This window comes from Mustelus asterias, chromosome 4 (assembly GCF_964213995.1).
Source record: "Mustelus asterias chromosome 4, sMusAst1.hap1.1, whole genome shotgun sequence".
Classification (NCBI taxonomy): Eukaryota; Metazoa; Chordata; class Chondrichthyes; order Carcharhiniformes; family Triakidae; genus Mustelus; species Mustelus asterias.
In genome coordinates, this window is record NC_135804.1 from 48,344,440 (window position 1) to 48,361,385 (window position 16,946).

At 43.0% G+C, this 16,946-nt stretch overlaps 1 protein-coding gene across 5 annotated transcripts in view; it reads left to right on the forward strand.

Moving 5' to 3' along the window:
• The window catches only part of ripor1 (RHO family interacting cell polarization regulator 1), a 320,548-nt gene that overhangs the window by 213,055 nt on the left and 90,547 nt on the right, over nucleotides 1–16,946 (forward strand). For all 5 annotated transcript variants that reach the window (XM_078210944.1, XM_078210942.1, XM_078210943.1 and 2 more), the window contains exon 2: nucleotides 2,613–2,739. In XM_078210944.1, coding sequence (XP_078067070.1) covers nucleotides 2,639–2,739 — 101 coding nt within the window. In that variant the 5' untranslated portion in view covers nucleotides 2,613–2,638. The remainder of the gene's footprint in view (nucleotides 1–2,612; nucleotides 2,740–16,946) is intronic.

The window sequence follows — 16,946 nt, forward strand, 5'->3', positions numbered from 1 at the left end:
TCTTTATGACAATACCTCTGATACAGCACTCCCTCAGACACCAGTGGAGTCCAACTTTCTGACAAAAGATGCATGCACAAAAGCTGTTGTAGCTTCCCAGTCAGGCCAGTCTAGCAGAGATCCAGAATTTTTTTTTGTGACCCATAAGGAATCTTTGCATTTACCTTACTATCGGCTTCCTATTCTCTTCCCTGACTATGATGCCTTCCCAATAGCCTCTGTCCACTTAGCTGAGTACTAGGGACCATTTCTTCAGGGTTCTCACAATGGCCTCCTGACCCTGAAATGCTACTGCTGCCTGCTGGCACTTCCCACATGGAGCTGGGTGAGAGATGATGGAAGCTATACAGATGAGAGCCAGGGTTTAAAGTCTCCTGGACAGTAACCTAATGGTTTGCTGTCTGTCCAAATGCAGCCTGAGAGTTAACACAAGCTTTAACAGTCTGATTAAAAATAATACTGCAACTTCAGCTTCCAAGTGTGAAGTGGTTGTGCAGAATCTTTCAACCCAGTGAACTCTTCAGTGACTATGCATTATTATGGTGGACTATGCAATATGTAATTTATTCTTTAAGTGAGTTATGAGTCGCCTTTGATGATTCCTTGTTGAATACTCTGAATAGTTTTAAGGCTTTGTGTATAATAGTTCATGTTTTGCTTTCCAGCTGTGTGTAGGGGTTGCTGTGACTGTCTCCTGTCCTAAACAGTGCAAGCCACAAAACAGTTGCTTAGAACAGTGAATTTCTTTTCTCACTATGTTTCTCTTGCCTCTTTCCTGATGACATTGACTCCTCGTTGGGATATTTGTCAATGCAAATCCACTGCCCATCAGTATTTGTTTTCAAGATAAGTATACAGCTGGTGTGTGAGAAATGAATGTTCCAACCACATAACACCAAATACTAAAATCTTATCTGTCAGATATTACTGGATGTAATTCCCCAGTGGTGGTCTGACACAGGATGTTGGAAGGTAGGAATAGGAGTTAGCCATTTAGCCCCTTTGATTTTGTTCTGCTATTCAATGAGATCATGGCTGACCTGTATCTTGGCTCCATCTAACTGTCTAGCTTCATATTTCTTTAATGCCCTTCACTGACAAAAATCTATCCATCTCAGATTAAAATTATTAATTAAGCAAGCATCTATTGCTTTTTGTGGCAGTGTTCCACACTTTTTGCATGAATGTGTTCCTTCACCTTTTTGTCCTGACTGGATGGCCTGGCTCTGATTTTGAAGGTTATGTTCCCTTGATTGTGATTCCCAATAATTTCAATCTAATGAGTTCCTTTCAAAATCTTAAAAATCTCAATCAAATTCCTTCTTGACGTTTTATATTCTGGGAGTGAGGTCTGGTTTATGTAAACCATTCGAGCTCTGATAACGTTTTGGTGAATCTGCACTGCACTCCTTCCGTGAGCAATGTATCCTTACTAAGGTGTGATGCCCAAATGGTATGCAGTAGTCCAGAAATGGTTTAACTTTAATTTATATACAGCTGTAGCACAATGTGATTTGACAATAGACAGACTTGTTTAAAAAATCTCTAGTCTTTTTAGATGAGAAACTTCCTAGAAGCAATGAAGCTTTGTAAATAAAAAAAATTGGAAAATTCACTATGGAATGGCTCTTGTTGGTACTGGTCTCCTGAGCAGGTATGAAGATTCTAGTAAAATTCACACTAAGTTGTCTCCAGTAACCTGTATATAGGGTTTTTAATTAGCTCCCCTCAGAATTAATTTCTCTGTTGTTTGATGCACTGTATCAATTTATGAAATAATTTGCTGGTTAAGGATCCCAGTTTGTGACTGGTCTATTGATCTTTCTTATTGCATGCTTATTTGGGTGGCCTCCAACTGGATATAGTGAACAGTTGAAAGCTGTTTGACAGTATTTCATTTCGAGACATGTCTGAAATGTTATAGCTCTATAATACCTGTAATAGTTAACAAGACTTTGTCATCCAACCTAATCATGGATTTTGTTTTTGAGAAGGTGTAGTATTACGTCCCAAGTATATTTGCGAAAATACTTGTGTCATTAGTTTAAAATAATGTGACTACATTCTGACTACACTAAAGTAATGTTAACCATTAGAACATAAGCTGGTATATTGCTGCTGGTAATAGACAAAGTGAGAACACAGCGAATCGGGAAGGATACTCTCACTCAGCCTGGAAACTTCAACTTTTAATTCTTCATCAGTGCCATACTTTAGTAATACTAATTGACTTTACAAGCTGACCTGGTGTGCGATTTCTTGTGGTACGTAGGATGATGGTTACATTACTTTATGATGAGAGCATTCTGCCATGTCACACATTGTTCTATTGGTAAGGCAGAAATAATTCGAGCTCTAATTGCTGCAAGTAAACAGCACCTGAAGTCACTTAGAGTTTAACTGTTGCGTTGTTGAGGAAAATTTGTAGACTGCAAGATGCTTGTAAATCTCCAGATGAGGAAAATTACAGTATGAAATTACTGCCCTTTTCAAATACTTTTGATGCAGTGAAGCATTTATAATTATAATGACCCATTCTCGGCTCATTAGAAGCATACATTGGTGTGTGTATAGGACAGTCGTATACTGATGTCTTTTCTCTATTTTGACAGGGCTCCCAGCCAGGATACCATTCACAATGTCGCTCTCCATGCGGCCTGTGCGCCGCATTTTGTTTACTGGAATTACTAGGAGTCAGTCTTTTGCTGGAGTCAATTCACCACAGGACAAAGCATTCAGGTTAGTGACGTTTACAAAATCAAACTGGGCCTTGGTGATTTAATGGATTATTTTCCCCACTGAGCCAGAATTGCAAAGTTTTTTTTTAGCATATGCAAAGAATTGGTCAATATTGTAGGGCTGTGCTCTGAAGATTTGGTTCACACACAGTGTACACACTGCCCCATACACTAATGGTACAGACCTGTCTGCTCCATGTTAGATAACCTCACCTGGGATGGCAAGAGGATCAGTGGTTAAATGTTGCTGCTGCTGTTCTCTAACATACAACCTCTTACCCACAGAACTGACGGATCCCTTAAGAAACAACTGCTTCCTGGGTTGAAATTTTGAGAGATTCAGATCCTCCCAACCTAACTATACCACCACATGGACTGCAACCATTCAAGAAAAAGGGCAATTGGGGATGGGCAGCAAATGCTGGCCTAGCCAATGACTCCCATATCCCTTGAATCAAAAACATTTGTATTTATATAGCATTTTTTGTAACCTCCCACCATATTTAGCAGCCAATAAAATACAATACTTTTTAAAGTGTAATCACTGGCAAACAATTTGTCCACGGTAAGGCCCTACAAACAATACTGAGATAAGGGCCTGATCTATTTGCGAGGACATTAGGCGGGTAACTATAGGCCGGTCAGCTTAACGTCTGTAGTAGGGAAAATGCTGGAATCCATTATTAAAGAGGAGATAGCAGGGCATCTGGATAGAAATGGTTCGATCAATCAGACGCAGCATGGATTCATGAGGGGAAAGTCGTGCTTGACGAACATGTTGGATTTTTATGAAGATGTGACTAGGGCGGTTGATGGAGGAGAACCGGTGGATGCGGTGTTTTTGGATTTCCAAAAGGCGTTTGATAAGGTGCCCCATAAAAGGCTACTGAAGAAGATTAGGGCACACGGAGTTGGGGGTAGTGTGTTAAAGTGGATTGAGGACTGGCTATCCGACAGGAAGCAAAGAGTCGGAATAAATGGGTGTTTTTCCGGTTGGAGGAAGGTAACTAGTGGCGTGCCGCAGGGATCGGTACTCGGGCCGCAACTATTTACCATTTATATAGATGATCTGGAGGAGGGGACGGAGTGTAGGGTAACGAAGTTTGCAGACGACACAAAGATAAGTGGAAAAGTGAATCGTGTGGAGGACGGAGAAGATCTGCAGAGAGATTTGAACAGGCTGAGTGAGTGGGCGAGGATATGGCAAATGGAGTATAACGTTGATAAATGCGAGGTTATACACTTTGGAGGAAATAATAACAAATGGGATTACTATCTCAATGGAAACAAATTAAAACATGCTACCGTGCAAAGGGACCTGGGGGTCCTTGTGCATGAGACGCAAAAGCCCAGTCTGCAGGTACAACAGGTGATCAAGAAGGCAAATGGGATGTTGGCCTATATTGCGAAGGGGATAGAATATAAAAGCAGGGATGTCTTGATGCACCTGTACAGGGCATTGGTGAGGCCGCAGCTGGAATACTGTGTGCAGTATTGGTCCCCTTATATGAGGAAGGATATATTGGCATTGGAGGGAGTGCAGAGAAGGTTCACCAGGTTGATACCGGAGATGAGGGGTTTGGATTATGAGGAGAGGCTGAGGAGATTGGGTTTGTACTCGTTGGAGTTTAGAAGGATGAGGGGGGATCTTATGGAGACTTATAAGATAATGCGGGGGCTGGATAGGGTGGAGGCGGAGAGATTCTTTCCACTTAGTAAGGAAGATAAAACTAGAGGACACAGCCTCAAAATAAAGGGGGGTCGGTTTAAGACAGAGTTGAGGAGGAACTTCTTCTCCCAGAGGGTGGTGAATCTCTGGAATTCTCTGCCCACTGAGGTGGTGGAGGCTACCTCGCTGAATATGTTTAAAGCGCGGATGGATGGATTCCTGATCGGTAAGGGAATTAAGGGTTATGGGGATCAGGCGGGTAAGTGGTACTGATCCACGTCAGATCAGCCATGATCTTATTGAATGGCGGGGCAGGCTCGAGGGGCTAGATGGCCTACTCCTGCTCCTATTTCTTATGTTCTTATGACACTGGAAGAGCTCCTGGCTCATTTTTGAAGTACAACATCTGATATTTTATGCCCACCTGAGAGGGCAGACAGGGACTTCATTTATCTTGTCATCTGAAAATCACTACCTCTGACAGTGCAGCACTCCTTCAGTACTGTCTGGATAGTGTATTCAAGTCTCTGGCGAGTGAGACTTAATCCTGCAACTTTTAGATAAGGACAAGAATGCTATCATCAAGCTTGTGGCTGCTTGAATCAGATCTCAATGGACCTTTGATGTCCATTAAATTATAAATAATGAGTCATCCCCTTGAGCAGGAGTAGAAACATTTTGCTGCATCTTTATTTCGTCCAGGTGGGATTTCTGGTTTCTCCAGTTCTCTCTTTGATCTGTTGGTGGCAGAAAACCAAAAGCACAGTTTCAGTAACTATTCAGGGTTGCAAAGGTTTGACAGGATTGTAAAGCTTCTTCACCCAAATGTTAATTAGCATCATAAATGCGAGTTAAATTCTTTTGACCATCAGTTAATAAGTATGAACTTGTCAGACTCACCAATTCTGGTCGCTGATTTACCTGAATAATGCAAAGGCTGTTGTCTACTCAGCTGTGGTATTTGTTTATTGGCAGAAAACTTCAGGAGAAATCTGGTTGTCTGATTAGATCCATGAAACGTGGATTATTTACTGATGGCCATCAATTCACTGTAAAGAAAGGCCCAAAAAGATTTGAGGATGTAATTAATCATGAATGAATGAAAACAGGTAGTTTTTTACTTGTTCATGGGATGCGGATGTCACTGGCTGGATCAGCATTTATTGCCCGTCCCTAACTGCCCTTGAGAAGTGAGATGAATGTTTAAGGTAATGGATAAAATATGCAGCCATTTTTCTGGAGACTAATTTTGACATGCTAAGTGGAGAACACTGTGCAGGAACAGGTATCTTTACAGATGTGAAACCTGCCTTGTGAATTAGCATTTTTCCAGCAGCCTCCAAGATCTGATTGTTGTGGGAAATTTACCACCGGAGTCAGACTGGAGGTTCAACAATACAGTTTTATTTCGGACATGAAGCTTTGGGGAGAAAGCAGTGGTACTCTGCAGTACTTGGCAGCTACCTTCTCAATTGCACAATAGCAGTTGATCATTTTTATACCTTTTAGAAAATAGGTAGTACGGATATTAGCCATTTCACACATCGTTATAAGTTGAGTAGATAGATCATGGTGATCGATAGTTAATACATCGTTATAATCAGAAAGGTACAGACATGGGCAGTTAACATAGCATTGTTAATAGAATGAATACGTTTCCTCTAACAATGATTGGTTTCGATCTATACATTCAGTGATTGATTGGTTTTGTTGCATTTATGTATTTATGTTCCCATCTAGGGCTGATCTTATTATCAGTCTTTATTGTTCTGGGTCTGCCCTTATCTTAAAGTGCCTCAAGCTCTGACTAGCTTCCTGCAGCATTTCGGTTCCTGCATGTTTTAACTTTAAGTGACTGTCTGTGCTAAAAGCCAGTGCCTGTTTAATGTCTCTTCCCAGGTAACCATTTTGTGTGCCAGGTAACCATTTCTTTAATTTCCCCACTACATGATTTATACTGTGCTCTGAATGTGACCCTTCTGGCCCTGTAAAAGTAATAAATTGCTGATACCAACCTTATCCCAAGATCTTGATCTGTATGTATTTCCATAAGAGGATTTTTTCCCCAGCATTTTCTTCTTGCCTTAAAGTTGTGCGTGTTGGGTGCATTGGCCATACTAAATTGCCTATTAGTGTCCCGGAGTGTGTAGATTAGAGGGATTAGCCAGGTAAATATGTGGGGTTATGGGGATAGGGCCTGGGTGGGATCGTTGTCGGTGCAGACTCAATGGGTCGAATGGCCTCTTTCTCTACTGTAGGGATTCTATGAATGTGTAATAAACACCGTAAAAAGCACACATTTCAAGTTGTCCAAAGTACAGTTGTGTTTCTGGAAAGGTTGAGGTCAGAATATTTGGCTCCATGGTGCCTGGTGTTTTGGGTGCAAGATGGCCACCGCAAGCTTCTGGTGGACAGGACTGCATTTTGGTGAGGATGTCATTTTGATGAAGATGTCACTGCTGATGTTAGGAGTGTGCGGTGGAAGCATGGAGAGTAGGAAAATTGTGATATCAATCAGTATATAACTCTTCCAGTGCCATTTTTGATCTTGGTGTTTCAGCTGATGCACTCCCTTAACCACACACAGCTGAGCATGCACTCAGCAACAGGTAGGATCTCACACCAGTGATATTTAAAGGTAAGATCCGGGTAACTTTCAGATCAATTACTGATTTCTACTGGCTATTGCTGGGTTAGTAGAAGTTTGTGGAGTTTATACTGCTACTTAAAAGTTGGTGAAGTTGATAAGGAGTAGACTGTACGTGGTGAAAGTCTTGGTACTCACACCAAAGGATCTGCTGATATTGACAATGGTCGAAAGTTTTCGTGCAGGCTTACCAATGCATCCAGCATTGCTGTGTGCATACCAATCAGCCGATTCCAGTATGCTGCCCCGTCAAAATCCTCAGGAACCCTTGCAGTAGAACTCGTGTGCAACCGCTCCCTCCAGCTAGTTGCCACATGCACTGCCCTTTTGCTCTCTGCCTTGGCTGCAGGCCAGTCATATCCAATGACTCACCACTTGCAGATTCCACTCTGAGCTACTACTCTAAAGTAAAACAATGCTGCAAGTGTCCGATTTAGTGACAGTATTTCATCACCTTCAGTCTCCTCTTCCTTTCCAATTCATGCTCCTGAAAACTTGTATCCAGATATACCTAGAATCTGGATGTAAACCAATTGAGTGGTTTAAGTGAGTTATGTTTCCTTGGTCTTTTACCCATCCATCAAATCTTCTACCCAAGTCTTCATTATCGAAACTGACCCCACCTCTAATGCAAGTATTCTCCAGTTACACTTGTTCAGGGGATTCTCAGCAATGCAAGCTGGTTTCTTAGGTACAACACACAGCAGTTATTTTTCTGATCTCGTAATTTCATTTTTTGAGTTTGTTTTAAAAATGCTCACTGAAATCTGCTCTGTATTTTAAAGATGGAAGTGCTGCCCTGCTTGCAGCTTTTTATACTTGCTGTGTTTAATTTGTAGTGGTGATAGTTGAATGAATTGAAACTGAAGTTTTAATACTGAAACACTGAAAAAGAAAACTAGTCCGGATCTTTTGTCGGCTTTGTGCGGCAACTGTTGTTCATGTGCTGCATATAGCAGGGATTTAGACTGAACACTAATCACATATTGTACACACTTTGGGCAAAACTGACTTGGTTATAGAAGTGGAGATGCCAGCGTTGGACTGGGGTAAACACAGTAAGAAGTCTAACAACACCAGGTTAAAGTCCAACAGGTTGGACTTTAACCTGGTGTTGTGAGACTTCTTACTTGGTTATTGAAGACAGAGAGGAGCGATGGAAGGATGTTTTTCAGAATGGAGATATAAATATATGGGAAAAGGTGAGGGATCTGATTTAGTAAGTTTGCGGATGACACGAAGATTGGTGGTGTTGCTGACAGTGCCAAGGATTGTCAGAGGATACAACAGAATATATATAGATTGGTGACTTAGGCACAGAAATGGCAGATGGAGTTTAATCCAGACAAATGCGAGGTGATACATTTTGGAAGATCAAATTATACAGTAAATGGCAGAACCCTTAAGAACATTAACATACAGAGGGATCTGGGCGTGCAGGTCCACAGTTCCCTAAAAATGGTAAAGTTTTCTTGAGCAGCTTTCTCAAAGGTCAACCCACGGAAAGCGACTGGTCTGGATGGGATACCCGGATGAGCACTCAGATCCTGCGCAGGTCAGCTGGCGGGGTATTTGCAGATATCTTCAACCTCTCTTTACAACATTCTGAGGTCCCTACCTGTTTCAAGAAAACGACCATCATCCCGGTACCAAAGAAAAGCCAAGCAGCGTGCCTTAATGACTATCGGCCGGTGGCTCTGACATCCATCATTATGAAGTGCTTCAAAAGGCTAGTCACAGCACGAATCAATTCCAGCCTCCCGGACTGCCTCGATCCACTACAGTTTGCCTACCGCCGCAAGCAGTCCACAGCAGACGCCATCTCCCTGGCCCTGCACTCAACCCTGGAACACCTAGATAACAAAGACACGTATGTCAGACTCCTATTTATTGACTACAGTTCAGCCTTCAACACCATTATTCCTATGAAACTCACCTCTAAACCCCGTGGCCTGGGCCTTGGCTCCTCCCTCTGCAACTGGATCGTGAACTCCCTAACTCATATCCTATCAGTAAGGATAGGCAACAACACCACCTCCACGATCATCCTCAACACCAGTACCCCTCAAGGCTGTGTTGTCAGCCCCCTACTATACTCCTTATACACCTATGACTGTGTGGCCAAATTCCCCTCCGGTTCGAATTTCAAGTTTGCTGATGACACCACCGTAATGGGTCGGATCTCGAACAATAATGAGACAAAGTACAGGAATGAGATAGAGAATTTGGTGAACTGGTACGGCAACAATAATATCTCCCTCAATGTCAACAAAATGAAGGAGATTGTCATCAACTTCAGGAAGTGTAGAGGAGAACATGCCCCTGTCTACATCAATGGGGACGAAGTAGAAAGGGTCATCAACAATCTGACCTGGTCCACCACCCACCACTCTTTTCTCTCTCTCTCTCTCCCTCTTCCCCCCCCCCCCCCCCCCCCCCACAATGCCAACATATAGTTAAGAAAGCCCACCAACGCCTCTACTTTCTCAGACTGAGGAAATTTGGCATGTCGGCTACGACTCTCACCAACTTTTACAGATGCACCATAGAGAGCATTCTTTCTGGTTATATCACAGCTTGGTATGGCTCCTGCTCTGCTCAAGACTGCAAGAAACTACAAAAGGTCATGAATGTAGCCCAATCCACCATGCACACCATACTCCCATCCATTGACTCTGTCTACACTTCCCGCTGCCGCAGCAAAATTTCTTTATATCTCCTTAGTGATGCTCTTGTACCTCCTTGTTCTGGACCCCTGTACAAGTGGAAGCAACTTCTCCCCATCCGCTACATTGAATCCCTTCATCGTTCAGGTCTTCTCATGTGGAGTAGATAGCCCCAGCCTGCTCAGTTAGTTGCAGTTCTCAATTTTAATAGCATATTTTCTGCACTGTCTTTGTGTTTTATGCCTTGGAGATATGCAGAAATCACACACCAGTTTCTGTGTGCACAGAAGCTTTGTTTACAGTTCTTTTAAAATGTCTGCTCTGGTGTTTACAGCTTCAGTTTAGTTTCACACTGTGAGCAGTGAACAGACAGACAATCAACACTGGACAATTGAAGACCACTGTCCACCCTTGGAAAACGAAAAGACCCCTTATTTTAAATTAAACCATCTTAAACTACAAATCAGTTCAACATGTTTGTTTTATGTAAAGTATGTCCGAGGTCGGTTCTTTACTCAGAGTGTGGTTGGGGTGTGGAATGGACTGCCTGCTGTGATAGTGGAGTCGGACACTTTAGGAACTTTGAAGCGGTTATTGGATAGGCACATGGAGCACACTAGAATGATAGGGAGTGGGATAGCTTGATCTTGGTTTTGGAAAAGGTTCGGCACAACATTGTGGGCCGAAGGGCCTGTACTGTGCCGTACTGTTCTGTGTTCTATGTTCTAAAGCAGCCAGCATAATTAAGAACCCCTCACACCCTGGACATTCTTTCTTCCACCTTCTTCCGTCGGGAAAAAGATACAAAAGTCTAAGGTCACGTATCAACCGGCATAAGAATAGCTTCTTCCCTGCTGCCAACAGACTTTTGAATGGACCTACCTTGCGTTAAGTTGATCTTTCTTTACACCCTAGCTATGATTGTAACACTACATTCTGTACTCTCTCCCTTCCTTCTCTATGAACAGTATGCTTCGTCTGTATAGCGCAAGAAACAATACTTTTCACTATGCTAATACATGTGACAATAAGAAATCAAATTGCAGGTGGCCAAGGTGATTAAGAAGTTTAAAGTTTATTTATTAGTGTCACAAGTAGGTTTGTATTATCACTGCAATTAAGTTACTGTGAAATTCCCCCTAGTTGCCACACTCCGGTGCCTGTTTGGGTAAACTGAGGGAGAACTTTGACAAGGTCCCTCATGGGAGGTTAGTTAGGAAGGTTCATTCGCTGGGTATACATGGGGAGGTAGTAAATTGGATTAGACACTGGCTCAATGGAAGAATGTTTGCGATGAAGCCAGAGAGTGGTTGTGGAGGATTGCTTCTCTGAGTGGAGGCCTGTGACTAGTGGTGTGCCGCAGGGATCGGTGTTGGGTCCATTGTTGTTTGTCATCTATATCAATGATCTGGATGATAATGTGGTAAATTGGATCAGCAAGTTTGCTGATGATACAAAGATTGGAGGTGTAGTGGACAGTGAGGAAGGTTTTCAAAGCTTGCAGAGGGATTTGGACCGACTAGAAAAATGGGCTGTAAAATGGCAAATGGAATTTAACGCAGACAAGTGTGAGATATTGCACATTGGAAGGACAAACCAAAGTAGAATGTACAGGGTAAATGGTAGGACTCTGAAGAGTGCAGTTGAACAGAGGGATCTGGGGATACAGGTACAGAATTCCCTAAAAGTGACGTCACAGGTGGATAGGGTCGTAAAGAGTGCCTTTGGTACATTGGCCTTTATAAATCGGAGTATCGAGTATAAAAGTTGGAGTGTTATGGTAACGTTACATAAGGCATTGGTGAGGCCGAATTTAGAGTATTGTGTACAGTTTTGGTCACCTCGTTACAGGAAGGATGTAAATAAGGTTGAAAGAGTGCAGAGAAGGTTCACAAGGATGTTGCCGGGACTTGAGAAGCTGAGTCACAGAGAGAGATTGAATAGGTTGGGACTTTATTCCCTGGAGCGTAGAAGATTGAGGGGAGATTTGATAGAGGTGTATAAGATTTTGATGGGTATAGATAGAGTGAATGCAAGCAGGCTTTTTCCGCTGAGGCTAGGGGAGAAAAAAACCAGAGGGCATGGGTTAAGGGTGAAAGGAGAAAAGTATAAAGGGAATATTAGGGGGGGCTTCTTCACGCAGAGAGTGGTGGGAGTGTGGAATGAGCTGCCGGATAAAGTGGTTAATGCGGGGTCACTTTTAACATTTAAGAAAAACTTGGACGGGTTCATGGATGAGCAGCACGGTAGCACAGTGGTTAGCGCTGCTGCTTCACAGCTCCAGGGTGCCGGGTTCGATTCCCAGCTCGGGTCACTGTCTGTGGAGTTTGCACATTCTCCTCGTGTCTGCGTGGGTTTCCTCCGGGTGCTCCGGTTTCCTCCCACAGTCCAAAGATTGCGGGTTAGGTTGATTGGCCAGGTTAAAAATTGCCCCTTAGAGTTCTGGGATGTGTATGTTAGAGGGATTAGCAGGTAAATATGTGGGGGTAGGGCCTGGGTGGGATTGTGGTCGGTGCAGACTCGATGGGCCGAATGGCCTCCTTCTGCACTGTAGGGTTTCTATGATTCTATGAGAGGGGTGTGGAGGCATATGGTCCAAGTGCAGGTCAGTGGGACTAGGCAAAAAATGGTTCAGCACAGACAAGAAGGGCCAAAAGGCCTGTTTCTGAGTTGTAATTTTCTATGGTTCTAACTTGGGATGAATAATGCAACTAACCTTTCAGACTGACGGAGGAAACTGGAGCACCCGGTGGAAACCCGTGCAGACTCTGCACAGTGACCCAAGCTGGGAATCGAACCCGGGTCCCTGGCGTTGTGAGGCAGCAGTGCTAACCTCTGTGCCACCATGGAGGACTTTTTGAGGCAGGGAGGAATGGAAAATGCAATTGAGAGATTTCCCTTCATTATCAAACTTCAATCCATTTTGCACAACTCATTCTTTGTTTTGATGTAGTGCTTGCTACTGTGCCGAAGGCATATGGCATGCTTGCCTTCATCAGCCGAAGCATTGAGTATAAGAGTTGGGAAATCATGTTGCAGTTGTGTAAAACCCTGGTTAGGCTGCATTTGGAGTATTGCATGCAGTTCTGGTCAACACACTACCAAAAGGACGTGGAAGCTTTGGAGCAATGTTGGTTCACCAGCTCTGAGGAAGGATCATCTAGACTAAAAACGTTGGCTCTATTCTCTCCCCACAGATGCTGTCAGACCTGCTAAGATTTTCCAGCATTTTCTGTTTTTGTTTCAGATTCCAGCATCTGCAATATTTTGCTTTCACCAGGATGTTGCCTGGTCTCGAGGGCTATGTTGGCTATGAGGAGACTAGGAGACTATAAACTAGGATTGTTTTCGCTGGAAAGATGGAGGCTAGACCTGATAGAGGTCTATAAAGTTATGAGAGGCATAGAGAGGGTGGATAGTCGGAGGCTTTTTCCAAGGGTGGAAGTGTCAATTACAAGGGGGCACAGGTTCAAGATGAAAGTTTAAGGGAGATGTGCAGGGAAGATTATCACGCAGAATGGTGGGTGCCTGGATCGCACTGCCAGAGGAGGTGGTGGAAGCAGGCGCATTAGTAACATTTAAGAGGCATCTGGATGGATATGTGAATAGGGTGAAATAGAGAGAAACGGACCGAGTAAGGGTAGAAGGTTTTTTTTTAGTTTAGTTAGGGCATCATGATCAGCACAGAGCCAAGGGGCCTGTTCCTGTGCTGTACTTTTCTTTGTTCTTTGTTAAAACACAACTGGGAAACACGAGGAAAAACTTTGAATCTGAAATAAAAAGTGCAAATGCTGAAAATAGGTAGCAAGTAAGCAGCAAATGGAAATATAAAAATGATATTTCAAACATGTACCCTTCAGCTATTCTGCTGGCTGACATTTTAGTCAGTTTGGGCGATTTTTAAAAATCAGCAGGGATACTGTAACGTATAGTATGTACAATTCTGGCCAGCGCAGTGACACAATGGTTAGCACTGTTGCCTCTGTGTCAGGGACCTGGGTTCGATTCCCGGCTTGGATCACTGTCTGTGTGGAATTCTCCCCGTGTCTGCATGGGTTTCGTCAGGGTGCTCCGGTTTCCTCCCACGGTCCGAAAGATATGCTGGTTAGGTGTATTGACCATGCTAAATTCTCCCTCTGTGTACCCGAATAGGCGTGTGTAAGTGGAACCCCTAATGGGGTGGTAACATTTTTAAACCATTAGATATTAAGGCTAGCAACGTTCAGTTAAATGACTTTAAAATATGAGCTAATGTTGTACCTGTTAATTCTCAGATACTTTCAACCAGTTTACTTACTCCAAGTTTTTACCCCGGTGCCCTTATTTGCAAGGTGGACAAAGGACAAACACAAGTAAAGGTTCAACAAGTTTATTAATAATAACACTATTAACCCTTAAATTACCCACATAAAACAAGAGGATACTCCAGATTCAAGTATACTACCCGTAAAGATGGTTTGGTTAAACTGCAGGCCCGATTCTCTGAGTCCCTCTGGTCTGTCATCACGAAGGTGAGTCTCGATGGCCGCTTCTTCCTTCCTTCCTTCCTTCTCTGGTCAGTCTTCTGAATGGTCACAGCTGTCTCCCCTGTCGAGTCTTCGCTCCTCTGTGCCTCTGAATGTGTCCCTTTATCCCCAGCCTGCTTGCTTTTCCAGAAACTTCTCTGGCTTCTGGCCAATGAGGTCCCAGGAGGGGGTTCCAATACCCAGTGGGTTTCTTGATGTCTGCCTGACAGGACACCAGGGTCCGCCCCCCAGGTGTCCATCTCCATGTTGTTGAACTTGTTATCAGGTAAGGTTTCTACAGGAACTCTTGGTGACAGAAAGTCTGGCTCGATCTGGGCTTCTAATAATAGACCGATGCATTTCAATGAGGTGCCATGATCACCTGCTAAGTCTCAAGTAGAGTGTAACGACCTTTGATGGGTCAGGCCCAGACACATTTGTGTATTGTACAATTGGCCTGCCTGAGGTTTGACTGTGTTTGATTTCAAAATGCCCAATTCTTTAATTTAGGATATCCAATTTTATCAGCCTTAAAACTAGGCCCTGTTTATATCACCACACTAACAAGAAGCAATCTGCACACGAGATGCAGTAATTGATTCCAATGAGTGATTATGATTGTAAAACACACACAGATATTTTGAATCTATTATTATTGATTTTAAGAAATATTGTTCGCTTTGGCTGAAAGCAATTTACTGCTAGGCATCACGCTAAAAAGGTATTAGGATGAAGCCATATTTTGAGAGAATAATTGAACCTTGGAAATACGCAAGTTTTATCAGTTAAAGTTTTGGTTGAAAAGAACATTTAGAACACTTAATCATATTTCATGAATAAGGTTTATTCACTGTCCGGAGATGGACTGGTGCCCAGACAGGGTGTCACGAGTTAGTCTGGTTAGACAGTGACCTTTAAGGGAACCTGTGAGAACTTTTATTTGAACTCTGGGCTGAGCATCTTGCACTACTAAGCAAGCAGGGAGTGGGGTCAGCCAAGACAAGAGTTAGCTTCCGGATTTCACGGATTAAAAAAATACCGTTATGCCGAGGAGTGGAATGCGATTGGCTAAAGTATTTGACAGGTATTATTGTTGATTTGTGTATATTGAAGATGATTGATTTTAAAGTTACTGAAAGGCGGGAATGATTGATGAGAAAAAACTATAATTGATCTGTTTTTGATTGTATATGTTTGATTCACCGGAGAGGTGTTGCTGCTCTGTGTCAGAACTACTTAACCCTTTGATGAACTCCTGTTGGCTGCTGGTTTAAATAAAGTTGCGTCTTTGTACAAGGATACTTGCCTTGTGAGTCTTGTATTGTCTAAACTTTAAGCAGTACCAGTCACCTTGGGTACCCCACCAACAGCGCCGGAGTGTGGCGACTAGGGGATGTTCACAGTAACTTCATTGCCGTGTTAATGTAAGCCTAATTGTGACAATAAATATATTCATAGTCATAAAAGGGTTGCAGCACAGAAAGCCATTCAGCCCATAGTGTCCATGCTGGCAATCTGCAAAAGCATCTCTCATTGTTGCACTCCCCCTGCATTTTCCTGTAGCTCTGCAGTTCATGGAATCATAGAATCCTACAGTACGGAAGGAGGCCATTCGGCCCATCGGGTCTGTACTGACCACAATCCCACCCAGGCCCTATCCCCATAACTCCATGCATTTACCCAAGCTAGTACCCCTGGCACCAAGGGGCAATTGAGCATAGCCAATCCACCTAACCCGCACATCTTTGTTTTCTTCTCTTCAGATAATTATCCAGTTAACTTTTGAAGGCTTCAATTAAATTTGCATCCACCACATTCTCAGGCACTGCATTCCACATTCTAACCACTTATTTAAAATATAATGCTTTCCTCATAACACCATCCCTTCTTTTGCTCTTCAGCTTAAATCGGCGTCCTCTGATTCTCGATCCTTCCAACAGAACAAATTCTCCCTATCTACTCTGTTCAGACCCCTCACAATTTTGGACATCTCTATTAAATCTCCTCTTGGTCATCCCTTCTTCAAGGAGAACAGACCCAGTGGCTGGAATTTTACTGCCCTGCCCGCCACGGGAATCAGAGTGGGTGAGAGGTGGACCAAGCAAAAGTCTGCTGACCTCTGGCAGGATTTTAAGGTTTTGGGACATGTATACTAATGCATGTGACGATAATAAATCAAATCCTGCACTGCCTTTAGAATTCTATCCTTTAGTTTATAATGCTTCTCTTCATTATTCCTACCAGAATGAATCAATTCACACTTCTCTGCATGAACTTCTGTCTGCCATCTGTCCACTCGTTCGACCAGCTTGTGTCCTCGTGAAGTTTGCCACTATCCTCCTCAGTTCACAACACTTCCAAAGTGTTGGGTCCTCTGTTTTGAAATTGTTGAAATTGTGCCCTGTATGCTCAATTCCAGGTCATTAATTTATAACCTGGAAAAAATGGTCCAGTCGCACCTGCTGGGGAGCCCTGCTATACATTTTCCTCCAGTCTAAAAAACAACCATTTGTTACTGCACTGTTTCCTGTCTTTCAGCCAATTTCATATCCATGCTGTCACTATCCTTTTATTCTATGGTTCTAACTTCATTGATGAACCTATTTTGTTGTGAACTGTCAGCTACCCTCTTAACATGTCCATATCTGATGAAGGGTTCCAGGATGACTTTTCTCCTTATAGTTGCTGCCTGACCTGTTTGGTATTTCCAGCATTTTCTGT